General features: G+C 48.1%; 1 protein-coding gene across 2 annotated transcripts in view; it reads left to right on the top strand.

Annotated features, from left to right (window-relative positions):
• The window catches only part of TMEM266 (transmembrane protein 266), a 145225-nt gene that overhangs the window by 85607 nt on the left and 44584 nt on the right, over nt 1–15034 (top strand). For both annotated transcript variants that reach the window (XM_059058154.2, XM_067029417.1), the window contains one exon: nt 13772–13828. In XM_059058154.2, the coding sequence (XP_058914137.1) occupies nt 13772–13828 (57 nt within the window). The remainder of the gene's footprint in view (nt 1–13771; nt 13829–15034) is intronic.

Raw genomic sequence — 15034 nt, 5'->3', positions numbered from 1 at the left:
CAGGGTTGGTTTGGCCTCAGTTTGAGGACATCTATTCAAATAGGCTGAGCTATTCATGAGTGAGGCAGGTGCTTTTCAAAGTGGTGAGAACAGGCGCCCCACACAGTCAGGCCGTGTGGGAGCCCTACAGGGGCCTGAGGTGAAAATGGGTGCCTGGGAGGCTTCTGGGTCCTGCTGTGCTAGGTCAGGCAGGGTCATCCCACTTCCATGGGGCCCTGCAGCACCAAGACCAGGCAGAGCCTTCGGAATCCAGATGGAGAATTGTGCTAACGGTGTTTCCAAAGTGCCCCCCCTGCCCTTGGCTGAGACCAGGCCCAGCAGCCACTTGCCACCAGGGAGGCCAGCAACTTCTCTTCCTGAGACCGCATGAGGCCTTGGGGCCCGGCCAGGCTGGGCCTCCCTGCAGCAGGGCCTTAGTACAGGTCATGGGGTGTCAGCCCCATCCCCTAATTGGGGTGGAGATGCAGAGAGGCCCTGCTCTTCCTGGGAGAGGAGAAAGCCAACCCAGGGCTGGCCTTCTAGACAGGAGCCTCAAGGCAGTGACAGCAGCTGCTGCATCCTCCTCCTCCTCGTCCTCCTATTTATTATTATAAGGATTCTATTGAGGTGAAATTTATATAACAAAACATTTTAAAGGTTCAGTGGCATTTAGCACACACACAGTGTTGTGTGACCATCATCCCTTCCTAGTTCCAAAGCATTTTCATCACCCCCGAAGGAGACCCTGTCCCCATTAAGTGGCCACTCCCCCATCCCCCCTTTTCCCCAGCCACTGCCAACCACTAATCTGCTTTCTGTTTCTATGAACTTAACTCTCCTGGATATTTCATATAAGCAGAATTGTATGATGTATGACCTTTTGTGTCTGGCCCTTTCACGCAGCACGGTTTCAAGTTCATCCATGTTCTAAGCATGCGTCATTGCCTTGTTCCTTTCTATGTCTCGATACTATTCCATTGTATGGATAGACCACATTTTGTGTATCCACCTGTCAGCTGATCAAGGTTTCTTTTAACATCAGCTATTAGGGCCACCTCCTTCTCCCCAGCACTGCCTCTTAAAGTTGTCCTGGGCTGCGTTGGGTCTCGAGGGAGTCTGGCCTGCTGGGTAACCTGTGCTGTGTGCCAAGCGAGGGCTGTTGCCAAACTAAACTGAGCTAGGGCCTCCCTCATCTGTGCACATCAGCAGCCACCCCAAGATTCTGGATCTGTGAGGGGTCTCTCTCCTGCCTGCTTCCTCCTCCCAGGGGGGCCCTGCTGAGCCTCAGTCATCAGATGGAAGGCAAGAGGGTTGTGCTGCTTTTTTAAAAAATTTATTTTTAACTTTTTATTTTATGTTGGAGTATAGTTGATTAACAATGTTCTGATAGTTTCAGGTGTACAGCAAAGTGATTCAGTTATGCATATACATGTATCTATTCTTTTTCAAACTCTTTTCCCATTTAGGTTGTTACATAATATTGAGCAGAGTTCCCTGTGCTGTACAGTAGGTCCTTGTTGGTTATCCATTTTAAACACGGCAGTGTGTACATGTCAATCCCAAACTCCCTAACTATCCCTCCACCCTGGTAACCATCAGTTCTGTTCTCTAAGTCTGTGAGTCTGTTTCTGTTTTGTAAATAAGTTCACTTGTATCATATAAGCGATATCATATGATATTTCTCTTTCTCTGTCTGACTTACTTTACTCAGTATGACAATTTCTAGGTCCATCCATGTTGCTGCAAAATTGCATTATTTCATTCTTTTTAATGGCTGAGTAATAGTCCATTGTATATATGTACCACATCTTCTAGATCCATTCCTCTGTCGATGGAATTTAGGTTGCTTCCATGTCTTGGCTATTGTAAACAGTGCTGCAAAGAACTTTGTGGTGCATGTATCCTTTCAGACCATGTTTTTCTCCAGATATATATCCAGGAGTGGGATCGCTGGATCATATGGCAACTCTATTTTTAGTTTTTTAAGGAAGCTCCATACTGTTCTCCATAGTGGCTGTATCAATTTACATTCCCACCAACAGTGCAAGAGGGTTCCCTTTTCTCCACAGCCTCCCCAGCATTTATTGTTTGTAGATTTTTTGATGATGGCCATTCTGACTGGCATGAGGTGATACCTCATTGTAGTTTTGATTTGCATTTCTCTAATGATTAGTGATGTTGAGCATTCTTTCATGTGTTTGTTGGCAATCTGTATATCTTCTTTGGAGAAATGTCTATTTAGGTCTTCTGCCCATTTTTGAATTGGGTTGTTTGTTTTCTTGATAGTGAGCTGCATGAACTGCTTGTAAATTTTGGAGATTAATCCTTTGTAAGACAGCGAACTTAATCGATTAATGTTTTGTGTGTTCTGCCTGCTCCACCCACCAGCTGTTCCCCAGTCTCTCTCCCTTCCCTCAGCCTCTCTATTCACTGAGACACAGTATTGAAATTAGGCCAGTTAATAACTCTGTAAATGGCCTCTAAGTGTTCAAGTGAAAAGAGGAGTCACACATCTCTCACTTTAAGTCAAAAGCTAGAAATGGTGAAGCTTAGTGAGGAAGGCATGTCAGAAGCAGAGACAGGCCCAAAACTAGTCCTCCTGCACCAAACAGTTAGCCAAGTTGTGACTGCAAAGGAAACTTTCTTGAAGGAAATGAAAAGTGCTACTCCAGTGAACACACGAAGGCTGAGAAAGGGAAATAGCTTTATTGCTGATATGGAGAAAGTTGTAGTGGTCTGGATAGAAGATCAAACCAGCCACAACATTCCCTTAAGTCAAAGCCTACTCCAAAGCAAGACCCTAATTCTGTGAAGGCTGAGAGAGGCGAGGAAGCTGCAGAAGAAAAGTTGGAAGCTAGCAGAGTTTGGTTCATGAGGTTTATGGAAAGACGCCATCTCCATTACATAAAAGTACCAGGTGAAGCAGTAAGTGCTGATGTAGAAGCTGCAGCGAGTTATCCAGAAGATCTAGTTAAGATCATGAATGAAGGTGGCTACACTAAACAAAGGACTTTCAGTGTAGACAAAACAGGCTCCTATTGGAAGAAGATGCCATCTAGAACTTTTATAGCAAGAGAGGAGAAGTCAGTGCCGGCTTCAAAGCTTCAAAGGACAGGCTGACTCTCTCGTTAGGGACTTATGCAGCTGGTGACTTTAAGCTGAAGCCAATCCTCATTACCATTCTGGAAATCCTAGGGCCCTTAAGAATCATGCTAAGTCTACTCTGCCTGTGCTGTAAAATGGGACAACAAAGCCTGGATGCCAGCACATCTCTTTACAGTATGGTTTACTGAATATTTTAAGCCCACTGTTGATACCTGCTTTCTTTCCAAATATTACTGCTCACTGGCAATGTGCCTGGTCACCCAGGAGCTCTGATGGAGATATACAAGGAGATTCATGTTGTTTTCATGCCTGCTAACATCTATTCTGCAGCCCATGGATCAAGGAGTAATTTTGACTTTTTGGTCTTATTCTTTAAGAAATATATTTTGTAAGGCTCTAGCTGCTACAGATAGTGATTCCTCTGATGGATTCGGGCAAAGTAAATTGAAAACCTTCTGGAAAGGATTCACTATTCTGGATGCCATTAAGAACATTCGTGATTCATGGGAAGAAGTCAAAATAGCAGCATTAATGGGAGTTTGGAAGAGGTTGATATCAATCCTCATGGATGACTTTGAGGGGTTCAAGACTTCAGTGGAAGAAATAACTGCAGATATGGTAGAAGTAGCAAGAGAACTAGACTTAGAAGTGGAGCCTGAAGGTGTGACTGAATTACTGCAGTCTCATGATGAAACTTTAATAGGTGAGGAGTTGCTTCTTATGGGTGGGCAAAGAAAGTGGTTTCTTGAGATGGAATCTACTGCTGATGAAGGTGCTGTGAAGATTGCTGAAACGACAACAAAGGATTTAGAATATTGCATAAACTTAGTTGATGAAGCAGCAGCAGGGTTTGAGAGGATTGACTCCAATTTTCAAAAAAGTTCTACTATGGTAAAATGCAATCAGACAGCATTGCCTGCTGCAGAGAAATCATTCGTGAAAGAAAGAGTCAATCCAAGCAGCGAACTTCTTGTTATCTTATTTTAAGAAATCACCACAGTCACCCAACCTTCAGCAAACACCACCCTGATCAGTCAGCAGCCATCAACATCGAGGCAAGATCCTCCACAGCAAAAAGATTACAACTTGCTCAAGACTCAGATGGTTAGAATTTTTTAGCAATAGGTATGTTTTAACCAAGGTATATATATTATTTCTTTAGACATAATGCTATTGCACACTTAATAGACTACAGTGTAGTGTAAACATAACTTTATATGCACTGGGAAATCAAAAAATTCCTGTAACTTGCTTTATTGCAATATTCGCCTTTAAAAAATTTTTTTTTAATTTATTGAAGTATAGTTGATTTACAGTGTTGTTAATTTCTGCTATACAGCAAAGTGATTCAGTTATACATATATATACTTTTTTATATTCATTTCCATTATGGGTTATCATAGGATTTTTAAAAATAAATTTATTTATTTATTTGTCTTTATTTTTGGCTGCATTGGGTCTTCGTTGCTGTGCATGGGCTTTCTCTAGTTGTGGCGAGTGGGGGCTACTCTTCGTTGCGGTGCATGAGCTTCTCATTGCAGTGGCTTCTCTTGTTGTGGAGCACAGGCTCTAGGCACGCGGGATCAGTAGTTGTGGCCCACGGGCTCTAGAGTGCAGGCTCAGTAGTTGTGGTGCATGGGCTTAGTTGCTCTGCGGCATGTGGGATCTTCCTGGACCAGGGCGCGAACCCGTGTCCCTTGCATTGGCAGGCAGATTCTCAACCACTGCACCACCAGGGAAGTCCCCTATCATAGGCTATTGAATATAGTTCCCTGTGATATACAATAGGACCTTGTTGTTAATCCATCCTATATATAATAGTTTGCATCTGCTAATCCCAAACTCACAATCCATCCCTCCCCCACCCATCTCCCCCTTGGCAACCACAAGTCTGTTCTCTATGTCTGTGAATCTGTTTCTGTTTCCTAGATATATTCATTTGTGTTGTATTTTAGATTCCACATATAAGTGATATCATATGGTATTAGTCTTTCTCTTTCTGACTTCACTTAGTATGATAATCTCTAGGTCCATCCATGTTGCTGAAAATGGCATTATTCCATTCTTTTTTATGGGTGAGTAATATTCCATTGTATATATGTACCATATCTTCTTCATCCTTCATCTGTTGATGGACATTTAGGTTGCTTCCATGTCTTGGCTATTGTGAATAGTGCTGCTATGAACATAGGGGTGCATGTATCTTTTCGCATTATAGTTTTGTCTGGATACATGCTCAGGGGTGGGATTGCTTGATCATATGGCGACTCTATTTTTAGTTTTTTGAGGAGCTACCATTCTCAATATTCGCCTTATTGAGGTGGTCTGGAACTGAACCTGCAAAATCTCTAAGGTGTGCATGTATAGTCTTCTGTCTCCCCCATCACCTGGCTTAGGGCTGGGCATCTGACACCCACCAATGAAGGCATGAATAAATTAAACCTGTGAGAAATTCTTTTTCAAAATCTTGTTTTCATTTCTTCATTTGCCATGACCTTGACAATGACCTTAGGGAGCATGAAATTTGGATATAGAGATGAATTTTCTAAACAAGTTGGAATGTACTGCTTTAGATAATGTCAGGCTCACTGTTGGTGGAAGTCTGCAAGCTCAGGCTAGATGACTAGCTCATTGGGCTACAGACAAGGGATGAGAAAACATTGGAAGGCAGTTGGGCTGTGCAACGTAATCTTTAAGGTCCTGCCTTCAGCTCTGAGATTCTAGAAACAATCCCAGGTCCAGGTTCTTCCCTAGTAGGGAAGAAGCACATCCTCAGTGACCCTTGGCCTCAGACACAGACCAAGACCTCATGCCAGGCTGTCAGGGTGACATTCAGGAGGATCTGGGAGGCCACCACACAGACAACCCAAAGTTTGGGTCCCTGGTGACTCCTCTGGGTAAGCACAGGCTCCATCTCATCACCCTGATGTATAACAACAATCTTCATATTTACAAAGATAATTCTGCCCATTGTAGAAAATTAAGAAAATACAGGCAAGAAAAAATGAGAAAACACAAATCGCCCATATTCTCATCACCCACAGACAACCACTATTAACTTGGTTTACGTCCAGTGAGCCTTTTTCAATGCCTAAGTGCGTATGTACACACTTTTTCCGTAAGAAAAATGGGGTTATAGTGGACCTGATATTCTGGAACCCACTTTTTATCTATGAATATTTTGTAAATGTCTTTTCATGTACATACTTTTACAACCACATGCTTAGGGGAATTCTACCTAGTGTTTTTTTTTTTTTTTAATTAGCAAATAGGTGAAAAACATCAAAAACATAGTGAATCATTTAATGCACACATGTGTTCCCACCACCCAGCTTTGTCAAATCCTAACATTTTGGCAATCCCCTGCCATACAATGGCTGCAGCCTTTGTATGATGTCCCCAGTTTAACCCTCATCTTGGACTTGTAGGATTTCTCCCCATTTTCTGCTGTTATAAACAGCAATAGCCCTGAAGACTCACCCCATCTCAGTGTGACCCAATTTGGGTTTAAAAGCAGTGACCCTTGAGCCCGTGTGACCCCACGCCCTTCTCCTCTCCTGCCCAGAGTTCTCCTTTCCACCCTCACCTGGCACCACTTCTGGCTGTTTCTGGCTGTCATGGCATGTCCTCCCACCCAGGCAGCAGTTCATTCATGTGGGCCAGTAGCATAGCGGGAAGGTCAGGCCCAGGCTCTGAGCCTCCTGGTTCAGCCTCCTGCCAGCTGTCTGGTCCTGGGGAGGTCACTTTGCTTCTCTGAGCATCAGCCTTCCTTGTCCGTAAGAGGAGGTTAAAAATATCCATCTTAGAGGGATTTATGAGAAATGAAGTAATGTGTATAAAGTTCCTCTATTAGTCTAGGTTTTCCAGAGAAAGAAAACCAACAAATATAACCTAGATGCATGTATTTATATAATAAAAGAGATTTATAACTTCTTGTTTCACATGGTGATGGAGGTGAAGAAATGCCCAGATCTGTAGGAGGCAAAAGCTGGAGGCCCAGGAGAGCTGATGTGCACGTCAGAATCTGCAATGTCCCAATTCAAAGACAGTCAAGCAGAGAGAGTAAATCCTTCCTTCCTCTGCCTTTTGTTTTTATCAGGTGGATTGGATAGGATGAGGCCCGTTCATGTGGGGGAGGGCAATCAGCTTTTACTCATTCTTCCAGTTCAAATGCTAATCTCATCCGAAACACCCTCCCAGACACACCCCAAATGAGGTCTGGCCAGATATCTGGGCACCCTGCGGCCCAGCCAAGTTGACATATAAAATTAACCTCCTAGTTCCTAATACGGAACCTGGCACAGAGGAAGGACTTGATGAGTGGAAGCTCTTGTTTATTTATTCATTCAGCCCACATTTTTGAGTGACTCCTTGCCAGGTGCTGTTGGTGGTACCGGGCGTGAGGATTCTGCCCTGATAATCAAGATGCAGGCCCAGCTCAGGTGTTTACAGTCTACTGGGAAGCCGCCAAGCGGATGTGTGTAATGAGAGAACCGGAAATGGAGCTTAAGTCTCCTGCTGCAGTCAGTAGGAGACCTCAGAGGGGAAGCAGGCTGCTTGTGCATGTGTGAGCTGCTAGGTGCACGGTGGGGATAGAGGACCTTCAGGCGGCAGTCACGGAGTGGACAAGGGACAGCGTGAGCGACCAGAACATGCCTGGTTGTTGACTAGAGCAGGGAATGGTGAGAGATGTCCTGGGGACCAGGCCAGGTCATGAGGTACCCTCCATGTCTTGCTCAGGAGAGGGGGTCTTGTTTTGAAGGCAGTGGGGAGGAGGCTCCAAGCAGGAGAAGGGGGTGATGAAGTTGGACTTTTAGAGAAATCCCTCTGGCAGCCGGTGAGGAGCAGGGGTTGGAGGTGGGGGGAGACTGGAATTTGGAGACTATTTAGGAGGCATCATTTAGCTGTAAGAGGTTAAAGGTTTGACCCAGAGCAGTCGAGGTGGGACGGAGGAAGGGACAAGCTGGACAGAGTTGAAGGAGCTAAACTCTGCAGGACTTGGGGACCGGCCATCCTGGGGTGGGGGGCGTGTGAGCGAGAGTGAGAGAGATCATGACTTCTGGGGGAGGCTGACCTCCTAAGAGGGGGTGGGGATGCCCTGTGCTAAGCCTGGGAACTGCTGCAGGAGGAGGTCTCAGCTGGAGTCGTGGACTGGGCGGGGCTTCAGGGTGCGAGTTGAAGCCAAGGGTGCAATTGTCCGGGGATAGGGGAGCACAAGAGGAGAAGAAATGGAGCCCCAGGAAACAATTTTGGGATGGAAAGCCGACTGAGAAGGTGTAGCCAGGGAGGTGGGAGGAGAACCCAGAGGGTGTGGAATCCTGGAAACAAAAGGAGGCCTTCTAGAACAAGGAAGCCAGCAGCACACCTGAAGCTGCTGAGGGGTCATTGGTAACCAGGGGCGAGCAGTTTTCCTGGAATGATGGATGCTGGCATGAGACTGAAGTGGGTTTAGTGGAGGCACCCCTTCAGAAACTTGGGAGAAGAGGGAAAGGGCAGTGGCTTAAGGGAGACATGGGGTCAGTGAGGGATGTTTCAGGATGGAGGAAGTGGAGATGTTCATACGCCCAGAGGGAGTTCTGGAATAAACCTTGCACATCATGGGGGTTCCAGTTTCTCTCTTTGTCACCCAAGCCTAGCACAGTGCCCCCTGCACAGTGAGCACACAGCCAGGGCATGTCAGTGCTTAATTCACTGCCGTTTGGTCATGTTGTCACCACTGTGCTCTGCCCTGTGGGTCTTGAACCCATTCTTTTAAGGTAGCCGGAAACCTCCTGCCAAAATGAGCCCAGCATGGCGGGAGACAGTGCAGCCAGTGTGCCTGGGAGCCCAGGTCCCTGGAGATATCAGCTGCTGCGTCTCGGAAAGGGGTCATCTTTAGACCCCCTAGGGAGGAGGCAGTCTCCATTCACCATCCTCTTCCCCACAGATTTGGAAGACTTGAGGGTGAAGGAGGGAAGGGGTGGCTGCTCTCTCTGCTTCTGTTTTATCAGCTCCTAACCCCAGCACAACCACCCTGTGCTGCCTGCAATCACCCCTCAACCTGTGCATGTCATCCAGCAACCCTTTCTTTTGCAAACCAGTTCAAGACTGCTTTCAGCCCCCGCAAATGTTCCTCACATTTCCTAAGTTCTCCTTGTAGCTGGATCCTGGACTCCATGTCTTCCTCTTGCTGCTCTGGTTTACCTGGGGTCTTGCAGAGGAGGGAGCCTGCAGCCATCTTGGCAGCAAAAACTTGCCCAAGGGTACATCTGCTTCTTGAGGAAGCACCAGGGGTCAGCCCGCAGCGGCCTGGTGCCCACCGTGTGTATTCCTTAGACCAGGCTGTTCCCCTAAGCCGTGCGTGCACCACCACCCCACTCCCCAACGCCGCCGGCCGCAGCCTTGCAGGGGCACAAGCTCAGGGCGAGATGTGTGCTGCTCTCTTTTCCCCAGCTGGTGGGCCCAGCTTTGGGGATGGCTCTGCAGGGAGCAAGGGTGCCAGCCCCCACTCTGCTCACCAAGCAGTGAGCCAGGGGATCTCCCTCTGCTTGGGGAAGGGGTGCCTTTGAAAAATTTGCTCAAAGGCATCTGATAGACTAGCAGGTGTTTCTGCTTGCATCTCCCAGGGTTCCTAAACCCTAGGAGCCTCATCAGGCCTCATCCCAGGGAAAGAGGCTGATTCCCCTAAGGGGAGGGGCTCAGGCCTCAGGCAGCAGGAGGCCAGGAGTCCTTGCTGCCACCTGAGCAAGGCAGGGCCTGGAGCAGATGCAAGGGTCAGGACTTCCCATCCTCCCCTAGTGCTGCCTGAAGCCTGAGCCCCTTCCCTTGGGAGAAATGAGGGGAGTCCCTCCTGAGAGCGGGGCTTGCCAAGGGAAAAGATGAGGCCTCTGGGGTGGGAAGGAAGAGGGGCCTGGGGACCAGAAGGTTTACCTGCCCCTCTCAGCCTCAGTTTCTGCATCTGTAAAATGGCACAAGAGCTTGGATTATAGTAAATAATAAATGGTGCCATCCTGGAGATTTTGCCAAGACTCTGGCCTATCTTGATTGTCAGACCATCCTCATCTCTGGAAGGTGAGACTGGAGTGAAGGAGGCTGAAAACCCTTAGTCCCAGGTGGGCCAGAGGCAACTGGAGCTGAGGGTCCAGGTCCCTCAGTCCCAACCCCCTCAAAGCCCTTTGCAAATCTTGGGGGCAGGATTTCAGGGGCAGGCCCTGGGGTGGGGGTGGGTGATAAAAATAACCCCTCCTTAGTGCCCTCCTGCAGTTCTGTTAACAAAGCTCTTTCCAACGGAGCTTTGTAGCAGCTGGCTAGCTGAGGCAGGCAGCACGGGGGCACTAGTTCCGCTTTCCTGCAGGCTGACTGAGGGCTTCGGCAGATGTCCCATGGTTAGTAAGGGATAGTCAGAGCCCCAAAGGGGAACCTGACCTTTGACTCCTGATCTAACTCTCTTTCTCCTTCTTGCATCTGGGCATGTGGTCTCCCTGGGTTTACGCAGGGCATTGTCACCTTACACATCCTTGCCGTTCTGTTGGGTACTCCAGGGGAGTTTGTTAAAAAAGGTGTATTTCTGGGCCCTGCACCCAGAGATCCTGACATCCTGGATCTTCATGAGAGCCCAGGAATCTTCATTTTAAACAAAATCCCCAGATGTTGCTAAAGCAGGGGGTCCCTGCCTACACATTGAGACACACAGGCCAACAATGCGTTAGTCAGTCTGGGTGAGCCCCCGTGAGGTGGCAGGGCAGCATGGCCAGGTCCCTACCTCCACGGACAGCAAAGGATGCTGCAGGGGAAAAACCCCTGGGCGGAGTGTTTCCGAGCTGGGTTCTCATTCCACCTTTGACCCTGACTCGGAACAGCCAGTTCCAGGCCATTTTCCATCTACAGCAGGAGGCTGGCCCAGGAGCTGTTTCCCTAGCCATCTCCACAATTGCCTTTTGGCTGTTCTGTTTCCATGGGCTGGGCTAGGAAGGAAAGTCTCCCTCACAGGATGGGTCCCCTGTGGATGGACCAACAAGGAGGGAAGGAAAATAGGTGGCCAATGCTCCCACTGTTCCACTTGCCTACCTGGTACCACCTTGACCCATAAGCCCATCAAACCTCCCTCCCTTCCTAGAGCACAGAGGCTGCGCCGGTGCTGTCTGCTGCCTGCTCCTCCCCTCTCTGGGGTTCCTGGATGAGTTTCAGCTTGGCCAGCTCCCTTCCTCATGCCCCCACTGACTTCTTAGTAAATGCTGCTTTGTTTATAAAGCAGGATGATTCCTTTTAAATGAGGTAACCTAGAGTAGTCAAATTCATAGAGATGGAAAGTAGATGGTGGTTTCCAGGGGCTGGGAGGACAGGGAAATGGGGAGTTGATGTTTAATGGGCACAGAGTTTCAGTCTGCGGTGATGAAAAAGTTCTGAGGGTGGATGATGGTGATAATTGCACAACAATGTGAATGTACTTAATGCCACAGTTCACTTTTAGAAATGGTTAAAATGGTATAATTCATGTTATGTATATTTTACCACAATTTCAAAAGACGGAGCAGTAACAGGGCGAGGAGGAGGAGTGACCACATCTGGACCAGGCCCTGTTCCTCTCTGTGCTAGCCTGGACTTTTTGCTTTGGGACCCCCAGAATTGGGATTTTGAGGTGGATGTGGCTGGGTTGTATCATTTCAGAGGAGACAAATACTGAGTTTCAAAGTCAGCACAATTCGAGGGAGTGAACAGCAGCAAAAGAAACTAGGACAGTATCTGGTGTTCTTGTACAGCTTGAGTACACTACACGGAGTCAAACACCTCTGAGCCCAAATGCCAACTCACCTCCCAATGCCTGAGTGACCTTGGACAGCTTCCTTAACCTCTCTGAGCTTCAGCTTCCCCTTCAGCAAAATGAGAATCATGTGTGAGGAGGCTTGGCCCGGGATCTGCAACCTATTGATATGTACCAGTTGGCACATGTTAGTCTCATAATGAATTGGAAGATTTGTATCTTCTAACTCATCTCTCCAGCAGAAGGGGAAACTGAGGCCTAGAGAGGTTATTTGACTTGCCCAAGGCCACACAACCAGCCGATTACTGAGCTGTGACCTCAAGATATTGGACCCCAACCCAGATCTCTCTGCACCCACTCGGAGCTGTGGTGCAGTTAAGCGAGAGATTGGGAAGCCACATGGAATGGGCATCAGGCTGCCACATGTCCCTATGTGTTCTCAAACATGGTGACAGAACTGGCCGCCACCAGCATCCCTCCTTCTCATCTCTTCAGGATAGTCCTTTATGAGGAAGAGGTAAATTTTAGCAGCCAGGCCTTTTTGTGGCTTAAGTGTGGGTAGAGATCCCTAGGCTTTCTACAGCTTTGCCACATTCAGATGGCTGGCCTTGTACTATAGGCATGTGGGAGCAGGGACCTCACCTGGTGTGAATTACTGTGAACTTCTCATCTTGGTTCAAGGAAGGGTCTACGACAATTGTACCAGGGTCATATGAGACCAGCTTTTAAGTATCTTCTTTGGAGAAAGATGTACTCTTGGTGAGGAAACCGCCACAGAAGGCAGAGGCATTGGAGTGAGTTCCTGAGGGTTTTAAGGAATCAGACATGCATGCATTTGTTCATTCATTCACAACTTGTAATCACTCAGTGTCACTCTATGCCAGGGATTAGGGGTAAAGGAGAGAAATCAGACAGTGTCTCTTGAGCCTGAATTGGAGGATCAGGCAGATAGTCACCACAGTGTAAGATAAAGTCCAAGGCGGGGAGGGTGGTGATTGATGTTCCAAGGCCTATAGGAACACCCGGGAAAGAGGCACCGAGCCTGGGGAGGGTAGAAAAGCTTCATGGAGGTGACGTTTGAGCCGTGGCCAGAAGGAGAAGGCCTTTCCAAGAAGAGGAAGGGGAAAAGGCCCTGCTGGTTAGCACACAGGCCAAGATGCTATAACAAGAAAACCCAAACCACAGGGACTTAATTAAACAATGTGGGCTCAGCAGTTAAGGCTTACGTGGTGGCTTGGGGCTGGTGGGGGCCCAGCATGCTTGTTGCCAGCCCTCCCTAACTGAAGACACCTCCTCACCACACCTACACACCCACATTCTAGTCTTTGGGAAGAGGGAAATAGGAGGACGAGCCTAATCCCTTAAAGGTCACAACCAGGAAGTGGCACACAGAGCTCTCCTCATAAGCCATTGGTCAGAACTTGGTCACATGGCCACTCCAGATGCAAGGAAGGCTGGGAAATGTAGTCTTTATCTGGGTGGCCATGCTGAAATTCCAATTACTGAATAAGGAGAGAAGAGAGATTGGGGGTGGGGGGAAGTCAATGGGGGAGTCAAAGCCACATGCAAAGACAAGGCAAAGGAGAAAGAGCTTGCATGTTTGTAGATTTGCAAGTGGTTTGTGTCATGACAGGAGTGCAACAGATGACTGGAGAAGGCAGGGTCCTGAGTATCATTCCAAGGATTCAGAGTGTATCTGTATGTAATGGGAGCATTGAAGGTGCTTAGCCAGGGGCTGGCACAGGTGGTGATGCAGACCTGAGCTGGGGCACTCAAAGCAGGGGTGGAGAGAGCACATGAGCTGAGAAACACTTAGGGGATGGGGAAGACTTCTCCCATTATTGAACAGGAAGCAGAGCCCTTGATTCTGAGCTCTGGAATCCTCTCCGCCGGGAGGAGGGGGCAGGGAGAACAGTAACCATAACCTCTTTTCTCGCTTCCTCTCAGACTGTCCTTCGGATTGTGGTGCTCGGGATCTGGGATTACATTGAAAACAAAATAGAGGTAAAGACCAATGTCCACCTGCACCCCCCAAGCCAACTATCCTGTAAGCCAGGAAATGTCACTGTCCCATCCATTCCAAGGTGGGAGCCATCAACAAGGGCCAGCTCCTTCCCACACTGGACACAGGAGTCAGTTCAGCTGTGCCTTTGGGTGGGTGGGGTGGGGGATGAACTGAGCAAGTTTCCAGCCAAGGAATGGTCTAAAAAAATCTCCTTGACGTTATGCAAAATTTTTAAAGTTATTTTTTTAAAACATCTTTATTGGAGTATAATTGCTTTACAATGGTGTGTTAGTTTCTGCTGTATAACAAAGTGAATCAGTTATACATATACGTATATCCCCATATCCTCTCCTTCTTGTGTCTCCCTCCCACACTCCCTATCCCACCCCTCTAGGTGGTCGCGAAGCACGGAGCTGATCTCCCTGTGCTATGCGGCTGCTTTCTACTAGCTATCGGTTTTACATTTGGTGGTGTATATATGTCCGTGCCATAAAAAGTTATTCTTGAATCATTTTGGAAAGCTTTTGAAATGTGTTTTGAAACAAATCCACTCTAAAATGGCCCCATGATCAGAGAGCTGAGTGGGGAACCATAAAAGTGTTTCTCAGCCTGGGTTTCTGCAGAGCAAACCAGTTGCTCTGTTTTGTATAAAAGCAGGTGTGGTGTGGTGGGTGGAGATGAGGTGCGGGGGAGGCTGGCTGACCCCCAGAGTTTGGTACGCACAGGACAAGGCAAGGCTGTCATTGTCTGCTACCCACTCCTTCCTCACCACCCCATTCCCCACCACACACACTTTTTGGCCTCTTTGGGCCAAATGCTGGGAGCAGACATAGGGGCCTGGCCTGTGCAAGTTTCAGACCAGGCCAGGCTGGAACAGGCAGATGGAAGGTCAAGGCCCAGAGCTGAAGCGCTGGCTGGGTCCCCTTCTCTCTGAGCTTTGCCTCCATGTAGGGTTAAGGACTCAGCACCAGCACCAGATGCAGATGAGATGTGGGCTCTGGGCTGTTGCTTCCCAGGGGGAAGGGGCCTGCCTTCAGCCTCCACTGCCAGTGAGGGAGTCAGTGAGGCCAGCGCAGGAAACCTGTGACACGGGATGCAAGCCCCATCCTGAGAAGGGACAAGATGCTGGAGACATATGTTTGCAAAAGAAGCTTGGAACAACCCAAGGCCATCTGAACCAAGGCTGGCAATGGGCTGAGGTCACT

The sequence above is a fragment of the Kogia breviceps genome, chromosome 3, assembly GCF_026419965.1.
Source record: "Kogia breviceps isolate mKogBre1 chromosome 3, mKogBre1 haplotype 1, whole genome shotgun sequence".
NCBI classification, from domain to species: Eukaryota; Metazoa; Chordata; class Mammalia; order Artiodactyla; family Physeteridae; genus Kogia; species Kogia breviceps.
Note: the sequence above shows the minus strand (reverse complement) of the source record. Positions and strands in the feature narration are given on the sequence as shown.